Below are 16521 nucleotides of genomic sequence, written 5' to 3' on the forward strand. Positions count from 1 at the left end.
GATTGTTTGAAGTTACCATAGTTTACTTCACCAATCTTTTTACTGGGGGACAGATTATTTCCGCGTTATTTTCCCCGGCATAAACAACCACAATAAACATCCTTGGACATACATATTTGTACATTTGACTGTTTACTTAGTACAATTCGCAGATGTGGAATTCCTGGGCCAAAGCTAATACATTTGAATTTTGATCCGCATTTCTAAACTGGCCTTCTAGAAAGTATTTTTATTCGGTTGATTGGTTTTAAATCAAATTACACTCCCACAGAGTAAGACAAAGCTGTTTAAAGCACCACCAGGGGATCGCAAACTCTTACTGAACTTGAGCGGCCCCTTCTCGGTGAAACTGTCTGCGGTGTTTCCTGGGCGCTTTTAAAGGAAGGAAAGGGATCCGGAGAACCCCGAGTCCCGCCCTGGGTGGGGGTGGGCGCCCCTCCAGTTCACCCGGAGGCGCAAAGCCAGAAAAGCCAAGTTCCCCAAGCTTGGTCGGAAGCGCGCCCGCGACCCCCGCAGCCTGAGGAAAGAGGTGCCCGGGACTTCCGCCGCGCTCTGGGCTGGGGCGGGGTCACGGGGGGCGGGGCCCTGTCGGGGCCGCGGGGCGGGGCAGCTCGGCTCGTCAGCACCCGTCCCCCTCCTGGCCCGCCCTCAGGCCGCGTCCCCGCCAGCCCTGCCGACGTGGCGGGGCGGGACCCGGCGGGCACTCCCGCGCGCACTCGGCCGCCTGAGCGGTAAGAGCCCTGGGTAACTCTCGCCGTCATCCCCTTCCCCGGGCGGGCAGATGGGGGGGGTGTGGATGCGGGGACAGCCGCCGCGGGGTGGTGGGGAGACCCTGCCGTCGCTGCTTGTCCTGTTCCCGGAGTCGGCAGGGGCTTGGCACGGGGCGCAGGACCCGGAGGACCGGCCTTGGGTGAGGGTCCCGGGCGGCGCGAGCGTTGCGGCCGAGGGCCCTGCGTGGGTGCGGGCGTGTGAGTGTGTGTGTGTGAGTGTGTGTCGCTCCGGGTCCACGCTCATGCACACACCCACACGCCCGCACTCTGGCTCTGCCCCCTCGGCCGGCGAGAACCTCTGCGGAGCCTGTCTTGTGCTCCCGAAGTATCCGGTCCAGCACCATGCAAGTCGGAAAAAGTTTCCCCAAGGTCCTAGGATCGACTGAGAGGTAGGCTGCGGGGTCTCCGCAGCGGGGGACACAGAGGAAGCAAGTCCCATCCCGGGGTTCGCTGCCCTTGGCCTCGGAAAACTGAGCTCAGGCCTTGACCTCCCACCCAAGCTCATCATCTCTCCCCCTGCAGACGCCGGCCGTGTTGGCTCTTCCACCCCAGCCAACACTCTAAGCCAGCAGCACCTCCATTCACAGCTCCCAGGTTGAGTCCTACTCCCTACGCCAGCTCCCCAGCCCCCCAACCTGCCCACCCAGTTGGCTCATCTTCTTCCCTGGAATCTGGTGAGTATTTCCAGATATCTCAGATCAGGCGCCTAAACTTCACTGCCCTTTCCTAGAGTAGGAGACCTCTCTGTATCATCTTAAGAGTGATCTCTGTCCTACCGATCCTATCAATTCCCATCCTAAACACGGAGAGAGTCAGGCAGGTAGCTTTTTAAAATCAATGTCTCTTGAACTCCAGAAGACCTCAGCCAACCTGAGGAAACTGAGAATGAGGCAGGCTTACTCCTCAGAGGCCTCTCTCTGCTTTCTTTTCCGCCTAGTGCTCCTTTCCTACCTCACCCATATCCATTCCCTGCTCTCTCCTTCCTTTCTCCATCAAAACCTGAGCTCAGGAAAGACTGATAAACTCCTTACATCATAAGCTTTAAGCAAAAGAAGGAAACTTTCAGGGTGGAATTTGAGGCTCCACGGAGCCAGTCCAGAAGGAATTTGAGGGTAGGAAGGGACCTTGCTGAATCTCAGGGATTCAGACCATATAAGCAGCCATTTATTTATAAGACCAGGCTTACAGGACTGAGATGGTGAAGAGATCTTCTGGGTACTCTGGGATCTCGATACAGGGAGGCCTTGGTGAGCTATGAATTACTCTCATCTGCCTCTCCACAGGGGTTGTCGTCACTCCTGTTTTCCAGAAGATTCTCTGTAATGTTTCTGTAGGACTTTATACTCCACAAGCTTCAATTAAAGCAGGATTCAGTTTGAAAAAAATAATAATAAGACCAGGCTTATATGGAACGTTGTTTCTTTTTAATCAATATCAAACAATATATTTCAGTTCAGTAAATATTAGAGGGTCCAAAGCCAAACTATGTGCTTGTTGGTCACAGTTCTGGAGGAGAGAATGACAGAGAAATAAATATTCCTTATAAATGCCATAGAAGTCCATGCAAGGTATCATGAAAAACACGGAAGAGAGAGTAATTCATTCTTTGGAAGGAGTGGGACAAATTCAGGAAAATTTCAAAGTAAACAGTGACATTACACATTGAGAAACAAATAGGAACTTGCCAGGCAGTTGGAGACAGGGCATCCTGGGCAGAGAAACCAGCATAAGCGGAGGTGGGGATGTTTATGAGCTGTGCCGGCAGTGATGGAGCATCTGGTGAGGGAAGAGTGTCGGGTGTGTTGAGAGTTACAGAAGCGGATAGAGAGATTGGAGCTGGATTGTGCGGGGCCAGGGATGCCATGCAAAGGTGTTTAAACCTAATGGTTTTTAAACAGGGGAGCAGGTAGGTCCTCTCCGTGTTTCATAAAATTACCTGGCAGACACGTGGAGGCCGGACGGGAGGATAAAGAGACTGGGCTCTGGGCACGTGTACTTGTCAAGCACCGTAGAAACTCTTGCAACCTGGTTAAGAGCCTGTCATCCACAGTTTTTGTTCCTGGTCTTTCACTTACTGGCACTTTTTGAAATTGGGAGCAGTGATTTCACACAGGGTATGGTATTACCAAATTCTTATTTTGCCAAGTGAGATCATTAAAAAAAAATCCATGCACTACACCACTATTTCATAAAATGAAAGACATTTTAATACCAGGAAAAGCACGAAGGCTAAACTTGCAAGATGAAGGCAGTGCTTTACATTTAATAAATTTAGCTTGATGAAAAACTCGCTATCTTGTCCTCATTTTCCTCTGTCATCATGGACTTGTTCCAGTCCTGCAGTCTGGTGTTGGGGAACAAAGTATCCAGATCATTTTGTCCAGCCTTACTCTACGTAGGAGGGAGTGAGGAACAACAAGAATGAGCTGTACGCCCACAGAGGGATGGTGGGACCAGAGCATGGCTCTTTGCGCCTCAGCGTCCATCCCTCCCATCCCTCGCTATTCCTCCATATCGCTCTTGGTCCAGCCACACAGCCTCTGTTCTGAATATCTACATTCATTCTTGGGCATTTGCACATACTCTTATCCCATCATGCCTGAATAACTATCAAAGCCGCTATCAAGGTTCTCCCATGTATGAGATCAGTCTTGTTCAGGCACATCTTTCCCTGCTTTGATGTGCTGTTTTGCATCATCACTTAACCATTTCATGTTAGATGCAATAGTTTCCTGGGCCTTCACTGACCAGGAATAAAATGAAAACAGATTATTTGTTTTCTGAAGGATAGTAACCATGTCTTCCGTTTTAAACTTATTTTTGGAGCTATGATGTTGCTGCTCCAATACCTAGCATAGTTCTGGGAGCATTCTAGGTGATGAATGAATTTACTCATGAAAAACTAACTTATTCCCAGCCCATAAAGGCTTCTTTATATGCCACTCTTCCTCTCCTTGGAATCTACTGAAGAAGCCTCCTTGTTTCTGTGGGTTGAGGCTCCCTAGCATCAAAGCCACAGGACATGGCTGCAGCGATCAACATTCCAAACCATAAATCGGGAGATTTTAAGTCTGACTGCTTCTGGGGCATCCAGGCAGAGGTGGGGGCTGTCCCAGGAAAGAGCATGTATCACAGCTGTGGTCCTTCTGGACACCAACAGTCACTGCATAGAAACAGCTGTGTCTTTAGAACACAATTTCTAATGGCTTCAGACAAAAGGGCACCGCCTTAAAAAAGATTACATATCTCCTGTCATAATAACATCCAGAGTAGACAAAGATCTACCAGGACAAAACAGGTTTGGGAGGGGATTCTTTTTTGGTTTTGGTTTAGGGAAAATGTGGACCTGTAACAGGCAGAAGTTCATGTACAATTAGAAGTTAAAGTAGGGCTGAATATTATGGTGACCATTTTCATTATTTGAACAGATGTAAAAATATAGTCTTTCTGAAATTTATAAGTTGTCTATAAATATTTCCTAACAGTATTGGTTCAGCACCTGATAGATGAACTTTGGGCATGTTTCTGAAGGAATGGCTTCATGTTGTTGCTTGAATACAGAGCAGCTGCAGGGAAGAGAGGTTTTGTTCGATAATTTTTCCACAATTGAGGTGAGCTGACTTAGGGCAGTTTGGCCATCAGAGATGGATGAGGGCTGTAGGGCTCCTCTGTGCAACATCCCTACCAAGACTGATTGTACTATGAATCCACCTCTCAGATGGAGTTCTGCCTCACACCCACATGTATATTAGCGACCAGGCTCAGTTGTGTAGCTTGTTCTTGTAGGTTGATGAAGTCCTAGCTCTCTTTGCTTTTAGGACTGCTCTGGTGGCAGGACTCAGCTAACCTTCTAATCAGGCTTTGATGTTCTCCTGCAATTAGCAGAAGAACTAGAAAAACTCTACTGCAAAGTTCAATAGCTGCTGGACTGAATATAATCTTCTGCCCTGGAAATGGAAGAGCTGAAAGCACTTGTGCATAATTTCTTGCCAATCCACTTTAAGCACTATTTCCATTTTATCAGTGAAAAATGCTTTTAATACCCCTTAGGATAAGTAGTACCCCCTGATAAATAGCGATCAGAGAGAGGGATAATTGAACCCTCTCAAAAGGTGAACACTTCATTACAGAATCTGAAATGCTAAGTAAGTAAAGACCCTGGAGAGTATATTCCTGAATAGGGCGCTTCAAATGTTAACCAGCCACCGGCAGGGCATAAAATACAGCTAACTCACATAGATGTCACATGGTATGTGGTGAAATATTTTAGCACTGGGAACAGTATCACAACAATTGAGGGTGAAGCAGATACAACAAAGTGTTTATAATGCTTTTTATTCACCCATGAATGTTTATCATAACCAGGTTTATTCTCATGTTCCTGCTTATAGAGAAGTGAAATAGCTTGGAACTTCTTAAGAATCCAGATTAATAAGGATTTTCAAATTATCTTACAAAGAAATTAAGATATCAGACAGTGCCTATGACCAGCTGTTGATGAACAAAAAAATGGGAATATAAGTGATGTCCAATATGGACCCATTCTCCTTATGGTTGTGCCCCTAGGACCCAGGCGGGGTTAGGGCAAATTAGGACAGAGAACTCTAGGCCATGGCCATCAAGCAATGTCCTAGACCATGGGTTAGCAAACATTTTCTATAAACGGCCAGCTAATAAATATTTTAGGCTTTGCAATTTTGTGGGCCATATGGTCTCTGTTGCAGCTATTCAACTCCGCTGGTGTACTAGAGAAGCCATAGACAGTACATAAACAAAATGAGCATGTCTGTGTTCCAATAAAATTTTATTTACCAAAACAGAGGGAAGGCAAATTTAGCCAGCAGGCTGTAGTTTGGCAGCCCCTCTCCTAGGCCAGTCCTGACTCAAGGTTTTCATAAAGATTTTATAAGTTTCCATGTGATGATAGCTTTTCAAGTACCCTCCCTCAATCTCATCCCCCTCCCATGAACCACAGTAACTACTCCTTTTCTGTACAGTGGCCTTTTTCACTCTTTACTATTTCATCTAGGCATTGACCATACTCATTGACAGACCATATCCAACCTTAAATATCTGAAATTTAATATCCCACCTAAAAGGAAATATGCATTATTTGCCTTTCCCATCTGTAGACTTGTTTACAGGTGTGTTATCAGAGAATTCAAGTATTTTTGTTTAAAAAGAGACATTCTAACTCAGTTATATGGGAGGTGAAGGAACAAAGGAAAGACAATATGGGTCATTTGGAACCACTTGCTGTAAGATAACTCCTGAGTAGTGAATGGGGTAAAGACATTTTCTGCTTGCTTTCATTCCAAATTACACTTTAATTTTAAATCTCCACAAAAATATTAATACAACTCAACACACATATTTCTTGAGCTTCCCACTATGTTCAAGAAACCATGTTAAGTGCTATATAAAATATGAAGACAAAACAAGGAAGATCCTTGTCTTCATAGAATTTACAGTATAGTAGGAAAACACTCAAATGACTGATCAAAGACGATTGTAACCCTCCAAAGTGAGACAGATGCAAAGCACTCTGGGAAGTTCAGAGGAAGAAAAGTTATATCCAGTTGGGAAGAACAAAAATAGAGGAGGCGGTTATTTTAAATGGGCCTTAAATATGTTAAAACAACATACTGAACCAACAGCCATCTGAGGTTCTTTTGTGAATGTCAGGCATTTTTCACATACTTATGTTGTCTCACTTAAGGATTTGGAAGGGCATCGTGGGAGGTAAACCTAGTGGGATCAGAGCACAGAGGTCCTTGGATGGCAGCTGAAGGATGTAGCTTCATCTCAATAGGAAGTGGGAAGCCCCTGAGGATGTCTGAGCAGGAGATGATGTAATTAAAGCAGTGAGGTAAAGGGTGGGGAAGGATGGGGAAGTGAAAGGGAGAACAGTGGAGAGGTAACCCCAATATTGAAATCATCAACATGAACCAAATTGAGGACCTGACTGAAGGTGATGGCAGGGAAAATAGAAGTCAAAGAAAGGATATGGATTCTGAATAAAGAGCCTCTAGGATTTGAGCACTGGTTGAATGTAAGAGAAGAGGCAAGTGGCATTGCAGATAGGGCTCCGACGTGGCTCAATCTCAAAGTCAGACATGGGTTCAGATCTCAAATCTGCCACTGTTTCTTAAAGTGTGACCTCTGAGCATCAGTTGCCTCATCTGTAAAATGAAGCTCGTCGTAGCTAACTCACAGGAGATAGCACATTTAAAGAGCTTGGATTTAATAGGCACTCAGTAAATGATAGCTATTGATATTATATATTCTTGAGAAAGTGAAGGTTTGGTCAATGACAGCTCTGAGATTTTAAGCCTGGGTTATTGGAGAAATCTAGGTGCCATTAAAAGAAACACAAAGGTCAAAGTGAAGATCTAGAATTAATGGCAAGACAACAGGTTTCCTTTGGGATAGAAAGAGATGTTCAGCTGACGATTAGAACTGCTTATCCAATGGTGGAATTTTTTCTATGGCAGTGTATTGAGATATAATTCATACATAACAAAGTTCACATACTAAAACTTCACTCTTTTTAAATGTGCAGTTCAGTGGTTTTTAACATGTTCACAGAATTGTACAGCCATTACCACTATCTAGTTTTAGGACATTTTCATCACCCACAAAAGAAATCTATACCCATTAGCAGCCATTACTCATTTCCCCTCCCTTCAGCCCCTAGAAGCCACTAATTTACTTTCTGTCTCTATAGAATGGAGGTAGATATTTGAGAGTCACAACATAGAAGTGTGTAAAACTGTGAGAAAGGAATGTGATTCACCAAGGGAGAGAAGGTAGCAAGAGAAAAGAAAATAGCTAGACAACTTTAGGGAATGGCTATTTGAGGGGACAAGAGGGTTGGCATAGGCACGTGAGTTCTAAGTCTGTGCCATCATGTGGCCAGTATGTTAAATGGCTTCCCATATACTGTGGTTTTAACAGTGACCAGAGATTTGACCAACTGGTAAACACTGAGGTCAACAAAAATACCCACTGATTTTCCTGAGACTTGGCTTCCTGTATAGTGAGAACACTGTGTCTTTATTTTAGACCAAGAAAATTATCATCTTGAATAAGCCTTCTAGATATGTGTTATTCAGTAAGATAGCCACCAGCCACACATACCTGTGTAAATTTAAGTTTACATTATTTAAGATTAATTTTTTTTTTTGGCTGCACCGCATAGCTTGTGGGATCTTAGTTCCCCAACCAGGGATCGAACCCAGGCCCACAGCCCTGAAAGCGCCAAGTCCTAACCACTGGACCACCAGGGAATTCCCTAAAATTAAAATTAAAACTTAGTTCCTCTGTTGCCCTAGCCACATTTTAAGTGCTCAATAGCCACAGGTGACTGTTAGCTACCATATTGTCCAGTGCAGGTACAGAACATTTTCATCATCACTGAAAGTTCTGTTGAACTGCACTGTTCGATATGATAGCAATAACTTGCAAGCTTCATAAAGAGTTTTCTGCTTCGTAGGTTATTTTGTAATGGCTACATTCCTTATTTGGCTTAATATTGGCTTCTTTTTTTTCTGTTTCATCCTTATGTTTTTCCATCTAAACTATTGTCCAAATATAGCCCAGGCCTTCATGGGCTGGTACCCAACAAGGCACACTTATGTGTATGTATGTCTCTCTCAATTTGAATTTCAGACCACATTGCAAAGCCAAATGTCAAATATTTTTTATGAGCTCTCAGGTATTTTCCATGCTTATTCTCATTATGGCTAAAAATATAATTAATAAAGTCATATTAAATAAGTACTTTCACAGATACAGATAATAGTCTTAGTTCCCATATGCGTATTTATTTCTTCATGCCAAGTAAGAGATCCATGAAAGTTTAAAGAGAGCACGGTTGGCTTGTATTAGTTTTTTATTGCTGTTGTAACAAAGTACAACCAACATAGTGGTTTATAATAATACACATGTATTCTCTTATAGTTCTGGAGTCTCTGAGGGGAGAATGGTTTCCTTGACTTTTTTAGCTTCTAGTGGCCACCAGTGTACCTTGGCTTGTGGCCCCTTCCTTCATCTTCAGAATGCATCACTCCAATCTCTGCTTCTATCATCACATCACCTTGTCCTCTTTGTAGTCCAATCTCCCTCTGCCTCTCTCTGACAAGGACACTTGTGATTTCATTTAGGGCTCACCCAGATAATGCAAGCTTCTTAATTTAATCATATCTTCAAAGTCCTTTTGGCCATATAAGGTAACATTCACAGCTTCCAAGGATTATGACATGGATATTTTGGGGGGCCATTATTCATCCTACCCCAAGGTTACATAAACTTTCTTCTTGGTAGAAGAAAGGTTACCCCCACCAGATTTAACTTAATTATTCAGGGCTTTGAATTAACGTTTAACGATTCGGATTAAAGCATAAGATGTTTGTTTGTAATCATGTTGACAGATGTTAAAATGTCTGATGATGGTGACGATACCTTAGCCACTGGAGACAAAGCAGAAATCACCAACATGCCCAATAGTGATACCTTACCCAAAGATGCAGAAGCGCACTGTGATTCAGCTACGATTTCAAATGAGCTAACGCCAGCTGATCCCAGAGGAGATGTACATGAAAATGCGGCTGTTCAGGGTGCAGAGACTGCTGACACTGGACTCACTGAGCAGCCCAAAGACCCCGGTCCCATGGAGCACCCCCACAATGGAGAAGTGACTGAGGATACCCTTGTTGAATGCATTGACTCCGTCAACCTCGAGGCAGAACTTGGATCCGAAATACTCCTGAAAGAGCAGAGTAATCCGGTAGGAGTGGTTCACTTGACTCAGTTCAACCTAAGTTCTTACTGATACTACCATGGCCATAGATTTGTGCCAGGCTCTTTGGGTAGGGATTAGGAGTTCAGTATATACTGTGACATTACCTCTGTCGTCAAAGATGTGTTGTGTGGTGAGAAAAGGCATATATGAGAGTAATTGGTCATTATAATATTTGCATTTTGATAATTGTTTTATTATTAATAATAACAATCACCAATTATTGGGCACATCCTGTGTGCCAGGCACTCTGCTAGCTACTCTATATGTTATGTAATTCACTCTATACAACAGTTCTTTGAGGTTCTAAGCTGGATATTATTGACCTCAAGTTATAGATGAGGCAACCAGGCTCAGAGATATTAAGCAACCCAGTAAGATTAAGCTACTCAGTAGTATATGGAAGATATTGTAATATTGAACGTAATGAGTCCAAATTATTAATGAACCTGATTCCACCCTAAACAAGTCAGTGTTTCTTTAACATCACTCAAATTTTAATACATATTTACAAATCTACTGTGAAGATCTTAAACATTCAGATCACTCATTTATTATCACATACCGCCGTCCAGGGGAACCAGAGGCAGAACACGTTCATGCTTCCCTTCAGTGCCTGCACCTGTCTCTCTGGGCGATAAGACAGACCAGTGTCTCCCAGGTGGTACCTGGTTCCACATCAGTATGACCATCAAGCTGGGTTTTCCTGACACCTTCCCCTCCATCCATGTGGGGACTGGAAAGGGTGGGGAGGCCCTGTCCTCCAATCCTCCCTTCTAGAAGGATGCTACGGTATAGGGGAAATGAGAGTCTTCCCTCTGCCAGGCCCAGCCCTGCTCTCCTGGATTGTACCACACAGATCACTGCCTTGAGGTGACTCTGCTGCAAGCAGTGAGGGACGGGAATGAAGCAGGGGGTCGGGGGGCCTGGGTTTTCATCCTCCATCTATCGTTAACTTTGTTAGTTTGAGCAAGACACCTAATTTCTCTGTGCTTCAGTTTTTCCTCTGTAAAATGAGGACTTTGCACACGAAGACCACGAGGTATCCTTCCAACTAATGTTTTGTGATTCTTTTATTCAGAATCAAGCTTCTTAGCCACAGTTTCCTCAAAGCGACTCTTAGAATTATTCTAAGATGAGATGAGCTTCCTCAGGGAAGAGGGGGGGTTCCCATCACTGGAGATGTTTAAACAAAAGCAAACAATCATTCTGCAGGAACGTCATGGAAGGCATTTGAGGACCAGATGGGAGTTTGGATCAGATATGTAAACATACGTGTAAAATTTTGTTTACAAGTTCCATGATATCACAGACCCTTTAAAGCCATCCATGGACCCCCCTGAGGGAACTCCTAGACCAGAGGGTCTCGACCCTAGCTGAACATTTCAACCACTGAGAGAGCTTTAAGAAATAATGATGCCAGGATGTATATTAGCCTGAATTCTCAGAGAAACAGAACCAATAGGATATACCCTATTCTTGTATTTACCTATATGCCTGACTCTGGAACCTGGGTTCCCTCCAGGCTGTCTTTCTATTGGGGGACCATTGGTTCCCAATTGTTATTGTAAGTGCTACTATTGATACATGTTAAGACACTATGTCTTAGCCACACCATTCTGACCGAAGACGACTTAAAGAAACTACAAAAGCTCCACTGATTCAAAATACGTGAGCTCATGAAGGCTAGATTATACATTCCAATTTCAGACTTCTGAAAGTTATAACAAGATTGCCAATAAAGATAGCACAAAAAAATTCAGTATGCTCCTACACATCCATCTTCCTAAATTTTGAGCAAATCGAATGAATCCTGCTCTTGCAAGCACTTTATAAACCTCCTTAGTGCTACAGGGAGAGAGCCAACTGGCAGACAGGTACTCCCCTCCTCTCCCAGCACCACTGATAGCTTTCAAGGACTTTGAAAAGGTGAGCATTTCCTCATAATGAAGCATCACAAAAGTACCTGGATGGAAATACAAATATTAGCCACAGAGTTGGGGCCATGGCTCTGCATGTGTGTGTGTGGCATTGCATCAGGAGCTCAGATAGAAATGGGGTGTAGGAGGAATTCTTGTGAGTATATTGGTTCTAAGAAGGCAGAAAGCTGATATGGGTGGCTGGAAGGGCCTTGAAGGGAAGGGATATATCTCTTTCACCCAGGTTCCATTTAAACCCTTCTAAATAGGTACAAATATAGTCTCCTTTAAATAATTACCAGAAAAGGGGGTTCTGCTATCTCTCGTGGCAGCCTATCCTTGTATCTTAGGTTAATATAGAAGAATTCGGTTTTGTGCTTCATCTTCAAGCATTGTTCGTTTGCTGTTTTATTTGCTGTTTGTTGGACACTGATAAGAAGTCCTTTTGCAGTGATGAAAACAACCATTTTTCTGTTGATCCAGCAGATAATGAATTCTACAAAAAATCTTCAATGAAAAGTTCTTTTACAAGTTGGCTGTTTGGATCTTGAACACAGATCCCCTGAGGGATGTCAAGTCCTATAGGTGTAGTCAAGCTCCAAAACCTATCTGATTCCAGGTGTATCTGAGCCTAAAAGAATCTCATCACCTTTAAAAAACGTTTCTAAGGGAAAATTCCTGCTTAAAAAAAACCTGGCAGAATAGTCTTTGAAGACGTAAACTTATATAATCTAGGACACACTAGATTTTGTGATAATGGGTTTAAATGTATATATTTTTCTATAAGTGGTCTGAGTTCCCTTAAAATCCACATTATTAGCTTCACCTTTGCCTGAGCCAGCATGGGGGCCATAACTTGGCAGGTAGGGCGGTGTGACAAGGAAGGGGCCTGGGGCCAGCGGTTCTGCCAGCTACTCAGCTGGCACCTCTACCTTGAAGGATCACACCGTTCACAGTTGATGCACTCAGAGAAGCTATTTCTGTCTTTAGGGCCCCTTTCTCATCCATTCTGATGTACAGACTCAGAAGCCATTGAGTTAAGGCTTCCTTCAGGACTCCACTCTACCACATCCATAAGAGATGGTCCCCAGCCTCACTTGAACTTTGAAGGTTGTACTAGATCCTTTAAGGCCTCAACCAGCCTCAGGATACATGAGTTATGCCCCAGAATCTGAGTAGTACAACTATCTTCAGGACGCCTACCACCTAGATGGGTAAGGCAGTGTTGCATAAAAGCAACTATAGCATGTCTTATAGTACTAGATAGGACAGGCACAAGGTAGCCTTAGATAGAGCACTCAAATCAATCTTAAGGAGTCAGTGAAGTCCTCAGCTTCCATTCAGAGATGTTTGTCTTGAGTGCTAGCCTGGAGCGACATTTATTCCCAGAGATCTTGTGGGACCTTATTATATACTAGTCTATCAGCCCCTAAAAGATCTAATCTAGATAAAATTTCTCTAAATTCTTAGCACCAAGAAATATTTCCCAGAGTAAAAAAAATTTCATCCCTACTGTCCTACACCAGTGCATAAGACCAATTATGAAGAAGGTAAAGAACGCAATGTTACAACTAAAAGTACTCTCAAAGGAAAACATAGACTACCACTCAATAGTTCTGTCCCTGGAAAAGGAAAAGCAGGGTGTTTAAGAGCAATAAAATTGCTATCAACAGAGACAAAGATGAGAGAACATAGGCCAAGACATGCTGATGATAGATTTTTGCCTCTTAAATGAGTGAGTAGAGTTTGCTACAATTCTGTTGGAGTATTTCTCCTTTTAAGCCTCTCTCCATCATGGCACCTGATTTTTGACTTGGGCAACCAGGTGGATGCTGTTGCCTTATGGCTATATTGGGCAGTGCGTCCTAAATCTGGTGGTATATTAGAATTACCTGGGAAGCTTGTTAGAAATTCAGATTCTCAGGGTAGAAACCCTGAGAGATTCTTTTTTAAAAATTTATTTACTTTATTTATTTTTGGCAGCGTTGTGTCTTCGTTGCTGCGCACGGGCTTTCTCTAGTTGCGGTGAGCGGGGGCTACTCTTCATAGCGGTGTGTGGGCTTCTCATTGCGGTGGCTTCTCTTGTTGCAGAGCACGGGCTCTAGAGCGCAGGCTTAGTAGCTGTGGTCCACGGGCTTAGTTGCTCCACGGCATGTGGGATCTTCCCAGACCAGGGCAGGAACCCGTGTCCCCTGCATTGGCAGGCGGATTCTTAACCACTGTGCCACCAGGGAAGCCTGCTGAGAGATTTTTGTTTTGTTTTGGTTTTGGTTTTTGTGGTACACGGGCCTCTCACCATTGTGGCCTCTCCCGTTGCGGAGCACAGGCTCCGGCCACACAGGCTCAGCGGCCACGGCCCATGGGCCCAGCCGCTCCGCGACATGCGGGATCCTCCCGGACCGGGGCACGAACCCGTTTCCCCTGCATCGGCAGGCGAACTCTCAACCACTGCACCACCAGGGAAGCCTGAGAGATTCTTATTCACAAGATCACAGTAGAAGCCAAGACTCTGTATTTTTAATAAGTTCCCCCAGATAATACTCTTGCAGTCAGTCTGTGGACCCGTGTTTGGGAACCACTAATACGGGAATCGTGTAAAATTGAGAAGATGGTGAGTTCCATATTGAACATGAGATGAGACATCCAAGTGAAGATATTTTGTGGGCAGTTGGTTATAGTGGTCTGGAGCCCAGGGGATAGAGAGAGATTTGGAGGCCAGCAGCAACTGGATGTTATTTAAGTAATGGGAGTGGGTAAGATTGCCCAGGTGTTATATATAAATAAAGAACAGAGGCCAAGGACCTGGCCCTGAAGTCTCCTGTCTCTAAGCCACTTTGGTCATGGACCGCTCTTTGATAAGTTGTGATTGCCAGCAAAGTTCATTCTATAAATGAAATCAAATCTCAAATCACATTATACTACACTGACGTTTTAAAATTAAACATTAATTAACAAGAAAGTTAAAGATAGCTTGTGAGAACTCATGTAGGCTTGAGAATGTGCCATTGTTTTGGACTTTTAGGTGCTTTGACCACTACCCTGCGTGAAAGGTGCATTCAACACAAATGTCTAGAATTATAGGGGCAGGGGTTTCTTCCCTTATACCTGGCATCAGAAACCAGAATTCTCCAGAGTTCAGAGATGGATAGAAGATCATTTAGTACAGGGAAAAACCCTTTCTTGCACCCTATTCATGTAAAGGTAGGAAGAGGCTCTAAAATATATTTAACCATCTACAAGTGTTTAATACCTTTAATTTCACCATCGAGAACCCCTTTCAGATATTTAAAATGCTAGTCAACAGTCCACCATGTTTACCAGTTAAAGCCCATTTCTGTAATTCAGTATGCTAATTAGCAAAGCATCATACGTTAATACAGATGCAAATAATAGAAGTGTTCATTATAGCTGCCTTTGAGGTATGGCTTTCCTGATTAGGATGCCAGCTGACCACCTGGACTGTGTGTATTTTATTGGAATGCAGTTGGGTTGTATCTTAATCTAAGGAGCTTCCATAATATCACAATATGCATGTGGAAACTTTCTAAAGTAAACTGAAATCATCATAATAAGGGATGGACAAAAAAAGCAAGAGTCAAAAGATAGGTCATGAAAGCCATGAGAAGAGTCTTTTAAGAATTGAAAAGTGCTTAAGCTTCTGATGCTACTGAGAGGTCAAGAAATAAAATGACTAAAATGAGTCCATGGCTTTGACAATGAGGAAGCCATTGTGATCTTGGTGAGAATGGTTTCATGAAATAGTGACCATGGGAGAGTCACCATGGTGGGTAGAGGAGTGGAGGGGGTGGATACAGAAGGCAGGCATCTTTTTTAAGAGTTGAAGAAGAAAGAAGGACATGGAGCAGAAGCCAGAGAAGTTCGAAAGAAACATTTTGTCATCGTGATTTTCATTTGCTGGTTTTAAGATGAAGGAATTGTGCACATCATTAAATGTGGGAAGCAGCCAGAGAGAAAGGTTGAAAAACCAGGAAAAAAGGGAGAACCAACCTTCCCAGGCCCAGAGGAGTTCAGATGGAGGTGATAATTACAACTAAGACGAAGATATCATTTCCGTTATGATAGAAGGGGAGGAAGTAATTGTGACTGGGGATGCAGTAAAGTTAGATTTGTATTGAGATAGGTTTTTGGTGTAGGCTAGTCTGTGTTTTGTCCATAAGAAAAAGCTACTCAGACTTTTAATTTGGTTTAAACAATTAGTGTTCAATATATTAAGGTTACAGATTCACAATGTCAATTCTCCCTAGTATTTACATTCATCTCACAAATCTTACTGTATTTAGAAGCCTAACATAATTGAACAGTCACTTTCAAGGGGCTTTTGATTAATGCTTGGTCCTTTTTGCCAACTTAAACACTGTCAAATATTTTTAAACTACATCTATAAACTTAATATACATTTTAAGTACCTCATTTATCTACTTAAACAAAATCTTGCTGAGTACTTAAAAATTGTTGTAAATCTTAAATTTATAGAGTAGACTAAACAACCCCTTAGGTGACATAACATTATGCATAAACTTAGGAAGATTTCAACTTAAAAATCAGAAGTCTAATAATTCAATTATTCATTTTAAATTGATTTTCAAAAAATTGTCACTCTGATCAGTCAAATTCCTTAAACATCAGTAGTATAGAAAAGACCAAATATGCACAAAATGATTAATAGCATATTTCACGCTTTAAACCTTTCCATATTTGATGTTAAATCTTCCTAGAGTTGAGTGATGCATACTCACCAAGGAAGAAGATTACCTGGGAATAACTGAGGCCATTTTCAAGCAAATATTTCGACAGAGCTGCAGGCCTCCAGAGTAATTTACATCCTCCCAAATGTCACACTGGGCCCTTTTTAGAACAGCTGTGTCACAAGTTACAAAACTTAAAAAGGCTTTGGTCTCATAACTCCTACTGTCCACATCCCAAGACCAAAGTTATACACAGTATCTGATTCTTGATCTACCCAAGGAAATAGGACAACCAGGTTGGTCTTTATCCTTTAAGAGAGGTACAT

The 16521-nt window shown here is 43.0% G+C and overlaps 1 protein-coding gene across 3 annotated transcripts in view; it reads left to right on the forward strand.

Annotated features, from left to right (window-relative positions):
- The first annotated feature begins 616 nt into the window (after nt 1-616).
- FAM114A1 (family with sequence similarity 114 member A1) overlaps nt 617-16521 on the forward strand; it is a 59628-nt gene continuing 43723 nt past the window's right edge. For 2 of the 3 annotated variants that reach the window (XM_060298764.1, XM_030881040.2), the window contains exons 1-3: nt 717-731; nt 1293-1444; nt 9203-9558. In XM_060298764.1, the coding sequence (XP_060154747.1) occupies nt 9211-9558 (348 nt within the window). In that variant the 5' untranslated portion in view covers nt 717-731; nt 1293-1444; nt 9203-9210. Of the gene's footprint in view, nt 732-1292; nt 1445-9202; nt 9559-16521 lie in introns of all 3 variants that reach the window. The other variant, XM_030881042.2, reaches the window with a different exon arrangement.

The sequence above is a fragment of the Globicephala melas genome, chromosome 5 (assembly GCF_963455315.2).
Source record: "Globicephala melas chromosome 5, mGloMel1.2, whole genome shotgun sequence".
Lineage (NCBI taxonomy): Eukaryota > Metazoa > Chordata > Mammalia > Artiodactyla > Delphinidae > Globicephala > Globicephala melas.